This window comes from Ictidomys tridecemlineatus, chromosome X (genome assembly GCF_052094955.1).
Source record: "Ictidomys tridecemlineatus isolate mIctTri1 chromosome X, mIctTri1.hap1, whole genome shotgun sequence".
Lineage (NCBI taxonomy): Eukaryota > Metazoa > Chordata > Mammalia > Rodentia > Sciuridae > Ictidomys > Ictidomys tridecemlineatus.
Window position 1 is genome coordinate 97,825,085 of NC_135493.1, and position 13,809 is coordinate 97,838,893.

At 34.1% G+C, this 13,809-nt stretch overlaps 1 protein-coding gene across 1 annotated transcript in view; it reads right to left on the reverse strand.

Annotated features, from left to right (window-relative positions):
* The window catches only part of Cfap47 (cilia and flagella associated protein 47), a 408,435-nt gene extending 394,999 nt beyond the window's left edge, over positions 1–13,436 (reverse strand). Inside the window, exons 1-3 of the mRNA XM_021725557.3 lie at positions 13,207–13,436; positions 10,463–10,614; positions 2,773–2,888 (exon numbers count right to left, since the gene is read on the reverse strand). Coding sequence (XP_021581232.3) covers positions 2,773–2,888; positions 10,463–10,614; positions 13,207–13,416 — 478 coding nt within the window. The 5' untranslated portion in view covers positions 13,417–13,436. The remainder of the gene's footprint in view (positions 1–2,772; positions 2,889–10,462; positions 10,615–13,206) is intronic.
* Between the last annotated feature and the right edge of the window lie 373 nt (positions 13,437–13,809).

Here is a 13,809-nt window from a genome sequence, read left to right on the forward strand (position 1 = left end):
TAGGGAAGTGGGAAATGTTTTTCCCGAGTAATTGCTATCCCTTCGGCCTATGCCCCAGAATATGAAAATGTGGAGCAAATCCATCCAGTTGACCCACAAACCTTCAGTAAGAAACAGAACAGCTCAGCTTCCTTGGCTTGAAGCCATACACTCAGCCGAGCTGAACCTAGATTTGTCAAGTTCCAGTCAAACTGCATCTATTTAAACAATAATAAATTGCATACCATACTCTCTGGTTTACATCGTGTTCAATAAAAATCAACTATTAATGTTATAATTCTCTTTCTACAACCTCTACCCCTATTTATTTCTCTTTTGTGAACTGCTGTTCCTTTTTTTTTTGTACATTAAATATAAGGGTTCCTTAGGGGTTTGCCACACTTTAGCGAGTGCTGTCCATTATATTATGCTATAAAAATCTATTCAAATCATTGAGGATGGTCAGCAAAGAAGGAAATGACTGCAGTTTAAAGCATGCTAAAATAATATTTTTTCAACCTTCAAAGATAAAAACTGAAAGACAATAGGGGTATTATCCATACCATAAAATTATGAAAGGGAACATGGAGTTCATCAACTTACAATGTACTAATTTTAGAGAAACCTTAAATAATGAACCATATCTTCCCAGAAAGAAAAGGCAAACACAACTTTTAAGTCAGGAGAAAACTTAGAAATCATTTTTATAAATGGTGAGAAAAAAAATGTATTCAATAATTTTTGGCCAAATCCCTGGATGTTTACTCCATAATGGGCTATAACAATAAACCATAAGAAATTGTTATGTGGATAAGCTTTTGGGTCTACAAAACCAAAGATAACATCTCTAGCAACACGACCAGAAAGAGAAAAATCAAAGCTGTAAAAATCATAAAACTTCTGTGTTTTTTTATTGTCTTTTTAAGTACAGATATAAATCTGTAAGCATTTTAACATTGACTCTAAAACTATAAAATATTTGTCATGTGAAATGCTTTTTAAAATTTTTAAAATCATCTTTGGTTTTGGAATCTATTTTCTGCAGAAGTGTTTTTCTTAATAAATATACATTGCTATTATAATTAATTTGTATATGTACTTGTAGATAATAAGGACTTTATGACACTTTAGAGGCATCACTACCGTGAATATAATACATACTATCAATTTTGGTAATGGTAGAAAAATAATCAAATTCAAGAGTGAGGGACAAAGTCATAAAAAATCTAATTCATTGATAACAATTTGTTTCAGTTTGTAAGTTAATAGTTATCATTTCACAGTATTCAGTTATAATATACCTCACCAAGTTAGTACAAATATTACATATAAAATTTTAATACAATACTAAAAGATAATTTGGATTATTTTTCCAAAAATATATGAACCCAGGCCTGTAGCTTAATTTTATTTCTTTTATTTCACTTAGTAAAATTATATTAAGTATTCAATTAAAATTAAATCCATATTTATCTTTTACCAAGGGATTTCAGTTCAATAAAACTATTTAATTTGGTGAGATTTTAGAATAAAAAAGATATATAATTGTGATTTAAACTCTGAAGGATTATGAATGAACAATAGTTAAGAGAAATTCTGAACAGTAAAAATAATACAAATAAAAATCTCTCAGTTGCATATCATTGTTTAAAGTATAATCACAGGCCACAGGACCATATGGTCCATAATCACTTGCAATGAGAGAGTCTATCCTTCACAATGGAATAAGACTACAAATGAGCCTAATATTTCATCAACTCACAGATATTGGACATTCAATCATTTAAAAATTAAAACATTGTAAGTATAATAAGCAATATTCAATTAAAAACAGTTATCAGTTTTATTTTTTCACACCCTAGGAAAAAATCAGTAATGTGATATATCACCTTTGTCTTAATAATTCCCAATGATCAATCAGGCAACCCCAGATAACTACCACAGTTAGTAGAAAAGAGTTTTGGGATTAAGATCTGGTTTATGTGTTCCTTAAGCTATCTCAAAGACAGATCTGGTCCTGTCTAGCACTAAAAGAGGATAAATACTTAGTGAGTGCCTAGGATGAGCCAAACACCATGCCACAATTTTAAGGTGTACATAATTAACAATCATTCATTGTATTAATCTCAATTTATAAACAATCTAAAATTTAACAAAAAAAAAAAAAAAACCTGCCCCAGCTCACACAGATAGCAAGGCACTGTGCCCTAAATTCCGCTGTTTGATAGTGCTAAGGACAATGTCACCTCTATGATACCTTCCTCCTCCCTTTTCTCAGGGCATTCACCAATCATCTGAGAGTCAGGCTGTATTAATTAGTATCATAAGAAGGCAGGTTCATTTTTCCTGAATTATTGCATTATCTGCCCTTTTACAGTCATGCTATTTAAAGGCTTTTGATTTGAGCTATTTCAAATGATAGGCATATTTTTGATGATTCAGAGAACCTATTAATAAAACAAGGCATACATTTAAAAAATGACCCATAATGTGGGGGGAGGGCATGGGGAGAATGGGATTTTGGGCAAAGGGGAGGGAGGTAAGGGGAGGGGGTATGGGGGTAGAAAAGATGGTGGAATAAGATGAGCGTCATTACCTAGGTACATGTGGTGTGACTCTATATCATGTAAAGCCAGAGAAATGAAAAGTTGTGCTCCACTTGTGTTTAATGAATTAAAATGCAGTCTGCTATCATGTATAACTAATTAGAACAAATAAAATAAATAAATAAAAATAAAATAATTCGAATACTTCCAAAATTGTAAGTGAATTTATATGACAGAAAATATTTACCTGGAGCTTTGCCATGGTTAATAATTCTAATCTCTTTAAAATACACTTTACTATTGGCAACTATTGTGCCAAAATCAACTAATGATGCAACTTCCAATTCACAAGATGGAATCATCCTAAGAGAGGAGAAAGAGGACCACATAATTAATTTTAATAATCAAACAAATTCATAGTTAAATCTATAAGGGGACAAATATAGACACTTTTATCTCCTAAAAACACATTTTGATTTCCTTACAGATCTACAGATAGCATAGTTGTCAGCAAAAGGAATTAAGAAATAATGACGTGAAGACAAGATAATGAGATATATTTTTAATAAAGTTTAGGTTTTATGCATATAAGTGCATGGTATACCCTCTTAAATACTCACCTTGAAAGACTACCCACTTAATATATGTATTGCTCAAAACATATTTGGAATTCATCTTGGGAATCTCCATTTAAGTTGATAATACATTCATCTGACCCTCAGAAAAGCTGGAATTGATCTTAAGAAAATAGTTTGAAAGATGCAAAATACGATGAAATAAAAGAAGGTTGTGGGGCTGCAGCTATGGCTCTATGGCAGAGTGATTGCCTGGCATATGTGAGGCACTGTGTTTGATCCTTAGCACACATAAAAATAATTTTTAAAAATAAAATAAAATAAAGGCATACTGTCCATCTACAACTACAAAAACTAAAAAAATAACATTGTGATGCTATAACATATCATTTAGGCTATAAAAGAATATCTAAGGACAAAATGATACAAATGACTTTTCATATACACCTCTAAAGTTCACCATATCCCACTATAACATGTGTTTTCCTAAATGTGCATAAAAATCCATTGTTATCCTAACTGCACATTTCCTAAGTATACATTTATTTTATAGCTGGATAGTGATTTATAGTTTACAAAATACCCTGTTTGGTACTAAATTCCCCCAAATTTTCCAAAGTAGGGAAAATATTATTATCAATCCTATGTTACAAAAAGCCAAAGACTCATGACTTTCCTAAGTAATTATTTGGAAATAAATTAGCTTAATTTAGAATTTATTTTGTTAGGCTTTAAATATATTATGCTTACAAATCTAACAATGATAACAATAATACCAATAATAAGTATAGTAAAAATGAATCTGTATTTCGTTCTTGGGTTATGTGCAATAAACATGCATTAAGTCATAGTAGTATTAATCTATCAGGAAAACATGATCATAAATGTTTACACATTAAACAAGAGAAACCCAAAATACACTCACCAAAATCTGACAAAGCTGGAAGGAGAAAAACAAAAACAATAGTAGTTGGAAATATCAAAATTCTCCCTTTGATTTGGACCCACTAACCCATAAATCTTAAAGATAGACTGCCAGAAAAAAATAAGTACCCAATAATATTTAATTTACATATACAGAACAATCTGCCCAAGAAAAGAAGAGTGGACATTTGTCTCAAGCACTTATGGAATATTCACCAAAATAGACTGTATTCTTAACCATAAAGGTGAACAAATTTAAGGTATTTTAAATCATGTCCAATGTTTTAGCTAATCATAACTGTTGAGAGCCACAGCCGAAGGGGCCCCAGCACACTTCCAGCTGCCAGCAAACTTTCAGACTGCCAGCTGATGATTGGCTCACAGCAGCCCCAGCAACATCTAGCTGATTGGCTCCTCTGTGGTGATGCTCATTGGGCTGTTTCCCTGCCCTTTCAAACCATGGAGCTGCTCATTGGGGGACTTCTTTGGCTCCGCCCACACAACCCAGCCAATCGGCCTTAAGAGCAGGAGGATTGTGGGAGGTGGAGAGGCTTGTGGGAAGCTGGTGGTGGCATTTGGGCTCTGAGGGTTTTTCCTGAGGAGCTGTTTTGTTTGGCCGTGTGTGGTTCTAAAAATAAAGTTAGTTTCTTTTGACAAGTGGCTCCTGAATCCTGCCCAGCCAGACTGGGGCATATAACAGAATCAAATATAGATCAATAAAAGAAAAAAACAACAGGAAACTCTTTAAATGTGCAGAAATTAATTAACACACTTATAATCCACAAGTCAAAGAAGTTTCAAAGATATCTAAAAAACATATACAAGTGAACAAAAACAAAAATGCATCATATAAATACATGGGACAAAAATAAACAGTGCTGCCAAGCACAGTGGCTCACACCTGTCATCCCAGCATTTCAGGAAGCTGAGGTAGGAAGATCATAAGTTCAAAGCCAGTCTCAGCAACTTAAGAGAAGCTCTAAGCAACTAGACCCTGTTTCAAATGAAATATAAAAAAAGGCTGGGGATGTGGCTCAGTGGTTAAGTGCCCCTGGTTTCAATCTCTGATACAGAAACAAACAAACAAAAAAGTAGGGTGGAGGGGAATGTTTTAAATCAATGACTTAATTTCCAACATCAAGAAACTAGAAAAAGACAGTAACATAAACTCAACTCAAGAAGGAAATAAACAATAGAGAGCAGCAATCAATAGAATGTAAAATAAAATGATAAAATCAATAAGAAATTAAGATTTTTTAAAAAATAAATAAAGTTGATAAACCCATTCCAATATTTAAAAAGTAAATAAATAAAAAGATAAATCACTGACATCAGGAATAACAAAGAGGATATCACTATGCTGTTACAGTCATTTAAAAAGAAAAAAATACTGAAAACTTCATATTCATATATTTGACAATATAAAACTGTAAGAATTCCTGGAAAACCGCAAACTATAATAACTCAACCAAGATGAAACAGGCAATATAAACAACCCACTAAACATCAAAAATTGAACTCATCATTTATAACATCCTGAAAAAGAAATCTCCAGGCCCAGACAAATTCACTCTTTAAATAATTAGTATCAATATTAAAGAAGCTCTTTCAGGGTCTGAGGTTGTAGCTCAGTGGTAGAGCACTTGCCAAGCACATGTAGGGCCCTGGGTTTGATCCTTAGCACCACATAAAAATGAATAAATAAAGGTATTGTGTCCATCTACAAATAAAAAATATTGAAGAAGAAAAAGAAGAAGAAGAAGAAGAAGAAAGAAGGAAGAAGGAAGAAGGAAGAAGGAAGAGAAGGAGAAGGAGAAGGAGAAGGAGAAGGAGAAGGAGAAGGAGAAGAAGAAGCTTCTTTTCCAGAAAACAAAAGAGAAAATATTTCTTAATTCATTTTATGAGGTTGGTACTACCCTGACACCAAAGCCAGACAAAGGCAATACAAAACAAACAAAAAATAAATAAAACAAACTATAGACCAATATCTCTCAAGAATTGGGACCCAGCAATCTCAAATATAACATTAGCAAACCAAATTCTAGCATACAGGAAAAGTATGATACTGTATAACCAAGAGGAATTCATCCCATGTATACAAGGACAAGTCTAGTTCAACATTCAAAAATTAGTCTATGCAGTCCACCATATAAATAAGTTGCAAAAAAATCATGATCATCAGGGCACAGCGGCTCATGCCTATAATCCCAGCAACTCAGGAGGCTGAGGCAGGAGGATCAACAGTTCAAAGCCAGCCTCAGCAACTTAGCAAGGCTGTAAGCAACTTAGCGAGACCCTGTCTCTAAATAAAATATAAAAAGGACTGGGGATGTGGCTCAGTGGTTCACTCCTAGGTTCAATCCTTGGTACCAAAATCATCATCATCATCATCATCAGAATTTTCACAGAAAAAGCTTTTGATAAAATTCCACATTTCTGGGGCTAGAGTTGTAGCTCAGTGACAGAGTATTTGCCTAGCATGTGCGAGACCCTGGGTTTAATCCTCAGTACCACATAAAAATAAATAAACAAAATAAAGGTATTATGTCCAACTATAACTAAAAAATAAAATATTAAAAAATTCCACATTTCTTCATAATAAAGACTCTTGTAAAGTTAAAATAGATGGGACAGACAATAAAAAGAAATCTAAAAATACAAACACACAAAAATCTCCTAGAAATTGAGGTCAGCAAGGTGAGATGATAAAATATCAACTCACAGAAAACAATTGTATTTACATACTATCAAGGAACATTTTAAGACCAAAATTAAAAATTCAATGACATTTACAAACACTCCAAAAAATGAAATACCAGGATGCACATTAAGACACTCATGCAGGATCTTTGTATTGAAAAATGACAATATGCTGGTAAAAGACATCAAAGAAGACCTAAATAAATGGGAAGACATAGCATGTTCATAAATTGGGAAATTTTCATAATAAAGATGTTAATTCTCAAATTGTTCTACATGCTAAATTTAAATCTTATCAAAATCCCAACATATTTTTTGTGGGCTCAGAAAACTTATCCTGAAATTCGTATGGAAAGGGTGAGACATTAAAATAGCTAAAATAATCTTATCAAAACAGTAAAGTGTGAAGAATTGCTTTGTTACATTTTAAGAAACACTTTGCAGTAAAGGTAATTAAGATAGCATGATGTTGGTAAAGGTATAGACACATAGGCAGTAGAACAAACTACAGAACTCAGAAAGAAATCAACCCTAATATGCTCATTGATTTTGTGTGTGTGTGTGTATTTGAGAGAGAGACTGAGAATTGAACACGAGTATGCTAGGTGAGCATTCTACCACTGAGCAACACTCCTAGCCCCTCCACTGACTTTTTTCCCAAAGATTCACAATCAATTCAATGGAAAAGGTTAGCTTTTTCAACAATGGGGGTCAAAGCAATTGGATATCTACTAGGAAAAGAGAAACTTTTACATAAACTTCACATTTCATACAAAAAATAATTCTAAAAGTACCACTGATGTAAATGTAAAACTTAAAAATAGCAGAAAATCTTCATGATCAAGGCTTAGGCAAAGAGTTCTTAGCCTTGACATTAAAATCATGGACCATTAAAATACTGATAAATTGAAATCAAAATTTAAAAAGAAAAAAATATTGCTGTACAAAATATTATGTTGAAAGGATGCAAAGTCAATTCATAGACTGGGAAAAAAATATTTTCAAGCCACATGTCCATCAAAAACTTGTATCCAGAATACAAAGAAATTGTAAAAACTTAATAAAACAAACAATATAATTTTAAAATGAGCAAAACACATTTACAAATATTTCATCAGAGAAGATATTCAGATGACAGAAAAAACACATGAAAATTTATGTTCAACATTATCAGTCATCAGGGAAATGCAAATTAAAACTACAATGAGATTCCACTATCTGTCAGAATGGCTAAAATTTAAACATAGTGACAGCAACAAACGCTGGAAAGAATGTGGGCAAAGTGTATCACTCACACTGCTCATTGGAGTGTAAAACGGTACAGCCACTATGGGAAGCAATTTGGGATTCTCTAATAAACTAAATATGCAATTACCATATGACCTAGCAATTGCACTAATGGGCATTTTTTCCAGAGAAATGAAAACTTATGTTCACATAAAACTTGTGCGAGAATATTAAAGCAGTGTAGTACTTATAATAACTAAAAACTGCTATCAGTCTCTATTCTTCAAAAGATCAATGCTTTAAAAAAAACTGTCGAATTAAAAAATGTTCCCTTTCCCTAGAAATGCCATAACAAATAATATAGCACATTAAATATTTTCATGAAAATTGCAAAAATAAATAAATAAATAAATAAATAAATAAATGGATAAATAAAAACTGCAGTATATACATACCATACTATGGAATAGTACTCAGTAATACAAAGGAACAAAAGTATAGTCAACAACATGGCTGAATCTCTGAGGAGTTTGCTGAATGAAAAAAAAGAAAGCCAATCCCTAAAGATTATATGCTGCATGATTTAATTTATACAAACTATTTGAAGAAACAAATTTTCAAAGTGGATGACAGATTACAGTTTCCACAGTTTCAGGGATGGCAAATGTGAGGCAAAAGTGAGGTAGGTGGAGCTGTAATAAAGCAACAGGAAAGATCCTTGTGGTATTAGAACCCTTTCAGTGTCTTGCCTGGTGGTGAATATCTGAACCTAGGTAGATGATAAAATTGTTTAGCACTTAATAACACAGACACACAGAGACAAGCAGACATGCACAGGAGTTCAAGCACGCTATGGGAATCTTTTTTTTTTTTTTCTTTCTTTTTGTGGTGCTGGGGATTGAACCCAGGGCCTTATGCATGCGAAGCAAGTCTTCTACCAACTGAGCTATATCCCTAGCCCAGATATGGCAATCTTAATAAGATAGATCATATTCTTGTCTATTTCTGCATTGTGATATTATCCTATACTTTTGCAAAATGGTACAATTGGGGCAAACTGGAAAAAATGCATAAGGGCTCTGTTTTATTTCATATAATTGGATGTGAATTTTTAATCATCTGAATCAAAAATACATACAACAGCAACTCTCTGTGACATACATACATACACACACACACACACACACACACACACACACACACACACACCTTCCTTCAGTCTTGTCCCACACATAAAGAGGGTAATGGGTAATGCTGTACTTACGCTGCAACTTTGGTGAGAAATGGACTCTGATGAGAGACGGTATACATTGTGTGAACAAGACAAAATCTTTTCAAGACCAAAGGCATACTCAACCCTTCTCTCCATACACAGAATAAGCAAGCAAATCTGAGTGCCACTGTCATGGTTATGCCAAAATAAAAAGTGCACTAAAAATGACCCTTCTTAAAAATTTAAAAGTAACTTAATGCATGCAATAATTAATACCTTTCCTACTATGTGTAAACTATTTGATTCCTAGGTAGAATGGAATTGTGTGTTAAATCAGAACTTCTCAATAACATGGAGAACCAAAATAATTTCAGATCTAAATTTAGTTTATATTAATGAAAAAATATAAGAGAAATTATTAAGAACTATACACCTAAAACTATATAATAGAAAATATTCCAATATTAAATCTTAAAGTGGTAGATAAACATAGACAAAAGAATAATACCCATAGAACCACATTTTGCTGGGGTAAAGGAAGATCCTGTGTGTGTGTGTGTGTGTGTGTGTGTGTGTGTGTGTGTGTGTATAAATAAAACCGTTTTAAATTTAAACAATAACTTTAATGGGCAATTTAACAAGGGACCAGGAATTCAACCCAGGGGCAGTTAACCACTGAGTCACATCTCTAGCCTCTTTATATTTTATTTTGAGACAGGGTCTCACTAAGTTGCTTAGGGCCAAAATATACTTTTTAAAGTACAAAAAGAGAAAAGGAATCATTATTTATCTTTGTCAAATAAATAATGTGTATCAAAATTAATCTCAAATCAATTACTTATATCCATTATATTCATTCACTTTTTTTATTATTTTTAGTTGTAGATGGACACAATATCTTTATTTATTTATTTGTTCATTCATTCATTTATTTTTATTTGGTGCTGAGGATTAAACCCAGGGCCTCACACGTGCCAAGTAAGTTCTCTACCACTAGCCACAACCCCAGCTCTCATCCACATTTTTCAAACAATCTCAAAAGAGCAACATTTTTACCTTTAAGCCAAAAATCTGCCCTATTTAAAATTCAGTGAAGTGAATATGACAATACTGTGAAATTAATATGAATATAAACTTGCAAAAATCTAATAACATTAAATTATTTGATACTTATATTTAAATAAAAATACTAGAGAATGCTGTAAACACTACAATTTTCTAGAAATTTTTTTCAAGTTCAGCTATATGAAAACAATAGATACAAGTCAGAGAAAATACAGACTATGAATATTACATACCCTATTAGAGGAACTTCTATTACTTTATTTCCTATTGAAATATGTAGTTGGTCGAATGTATTTTCATCTTTATCAGGATGATATTCCACCATAGCTGTCATATGAAGACCAGAAGCAAGTGCCTTATCCAGATTGGTCAATATCAGTTTGAACTTCAGTGGGGAAAAAAAAGATTCAAATTATACATCATTGTGTGTGTGCATATGTATGTTGCTGGAGATCCAACGCAGAGCCTTGCACCTGCTCAACAAGCACTCTATCAGTGAATCACATTTACCACTGAGCTGTATTTCCAGCCCCCAGATTATACACCTTAACTCCTTAAAAGAACATAATGTGAGCAAATGTAGATAGGAGTGTACATTATTATCAAATTCTAGTCCTTATTCCTGCCCTAAAAGCAAAAATCTTTCAATTTTATTTTAATTGACAAATAATAATTTTATATATGTATGTGATAGAATGTGATGTTCTGATACATGTATATATTGTGGAATGAGCATATACGGCTAATTAACATGCATTGCCTCACAGACTCATTTTTTTCATGAGAACATTCATAATCCTCTCTTAGCAATTTAAAAATATACATTATTAACGATAGTCATCTAGTTGTTTTAGTAGATCACCAGAACTTATTCTTGCATGCATATGTACATACACACATTGTGTACACACATGTGTATGTATCTTAAATACAGGAAGTACGCAATATTTCGTATACTTGCTGCATGGGGACCTGGGCTTCATAACTTGGAGGAAACATAAAGAAAGAATAGACCAAAGAGGAAAAAACATTTGCTAGCTTCAGGAAAATATTAAGGAAGAAAGAGGAGAACTGATAACTGTTGATCACTTATGATGTGTCAAGCAATTATACATCTATTATCTCAATACACTTTTAAAGTCCTATGAGGTTGATATTAAGGCTCTCAGCAGACAGATTGACTCTGACTGTAGAGTGAAACCAATATCTAAAGTCACTCAGAAGTGAGGATGCCATAACAACTAATCTACCTGACTGTAAAACTTAATATCTTCCTCCTTCACCCTCAATCAGTAACAATAGAGATCATATTGGAATTAATTATTCAAAGCCAAATGCTTTGCATCCTACTCTTAGCAGCTTATGAGCTGACCAATTAGGCAAAACTAACATTTACCAAGAGTCACTGAGACTCAAATCCAAAATATAAGGAACGTTAGTAAATGCAATAGGTATCCTGGAGGGTAGAAATAATATGGGGAGATATGACAATTAATGAGACCTCACATTGACCTTAAAAGGTGGATGAGTTTTGGGAAAGTGGGGAGCAGGAGGATCTTGTAGATGAGGGAAGTAAAAATGTGAGTCGAAAGAAAAGGAAGTCTGAGCCATAGGCAAGAGGGAGAAATTACGAATAAGACTGGCTTAACCAAACCAGAGGCCACACAAATTAGCAAAGCAGTATTAAATGGATAGTGGGAAGCTAAAAAATAGTATTGAAATCAAGCACAGAACTATCAACTGTATGTCCCTGGAAAATAATAACTGTGTATTCTTTTTGTACCAGCTACCTACAAATAGATGATGTGCAACATTGTATATGGTGCATAGTGCATACTTAATATATAGATATTCAGATATCTAACAAATCTGTGTTATTAGATATCAGAATAGTGGTTAATCACCTCCATGGGGTGATTACTCCAGGTACTGTAGGGAAGGGGCACTAACAGCCTTCTAATGTGCTAGATATATATTTAATGATTTGATACAGGTGGTGGCTTCATAAGTATATACATATACACAGTAATCCAACAAGCTTTACTTTGAGATTTGTGCATATCCATGTAGATAAACACTGTATTTTTTTGAAGAATAGAAAACAGAACATGAAAATTCTTTTTTTTATTGCTCTCCTAGTCACTAACAGGTTTGCCTATGTATATACAAACAAATATATGTAACTTTAACTTTAAAATTATGGTCATCTTTTATGCATTCAGATGCAATCACTAGGAATACCTTCTGAAAAATCTCAGTTATTTATTGCTTATTTATCAAAACTTATACATTTCCTATATCAAAAGTCTTGTGAACTAATAGACACCCATTCACATATACGATCTAAAATAACAGAAAGAGAGATGAAATTCTGTCCACTTTGAAGTCAGAAGACAGAGACAATCTCTCAGAACACTAATATTCATGATGGACAGACTTGTACTAAAATGTTCCCATTAGGTTCTAGTTCCTACAAGAGCAGCAATTTGTCCAATTAGTATTCCTCACATCTCTTGACTGTTACATAATATGTGCTCGACAAACATTTGTTAATATGTGAAATTAAAAAAAAAAAGCTTTCCAGTAATTCCATAGTTCTGGAGAAATCAAATACTTTATGACTCAAAGGGTTAATAGAGAATTTTATTCTCATGGTGCTTAAGGCAACTATAGAATCATGAAGCCAAGGTGCACAGATTCAGGGTTCGTACAAGTAGTCAAAGAACCCCTTCCTTTCTTTCCAAACTCGGAATGAAGAAACAGATTCTAGGTCAGCTTCAAGCAAAGAGGGTGGGGAGTGGGGGTACAGCAGCACATATAAAAACACCTGCTAAACTACTGGACCTGGGGAAGTTCAATCCTACCCCCACCTCCTCAGGAGCCCACTGCTGGGCCAAAGGGAAGTGTTAGGTGAGAAGACATTCTCAGAGTCCCCGCCCTCCAGAGGTCCTGGTTCCAGCACCCCTCAGTGTGTCACCTGTGGTTTAATTGGCTCTTGAAACCTTATCTTCTGGTTCCAACGGCCGAGATTGTGTACAGTAACCGGGAGGCGGTAAACTTTCCCAGCCACCGTGTTCAGGAACTTCAGCTCCGACGGGATCACCCGCAGCTGAACGTCCTTCTTCTGGCTGTCTGTGTCCCAGGGGATAGGGGAGGCCCTCTCAATGTCCATGGCTGACTTCTCCATAGTGGACAAATAGTTGTGGACTTGGCCGACCCAGGACAAACTTGGTCTAGTTGCTAGGCGACCATCGCTAGGCAACCGTTGGACTCGGAGCTAGCGCTTGGGCTCGCGCAGGCGCATTATCCCTTCCTCCATTGTCTACGTGCAGGTCTCGCGAGTTGGCTACTGAAACAGAAGCCTCGGGTGCCTGGCAAAAGAACCCGGGGTGGCAGGTGTCACCAGAGCAACGGAAAAACATGTTACGACAGCCTCAAACACAGAAACTGCTCACTTATTTGTCGTGGTTTGGCAGAATTTTATGATGGCATTTGCTGTAGTGGGCCATTTTCCTGGACCTCTCTTCAGACCAAGCTTTTAAGATCAATAAAATAATTTGCACATGGGGTCAATTAAGGC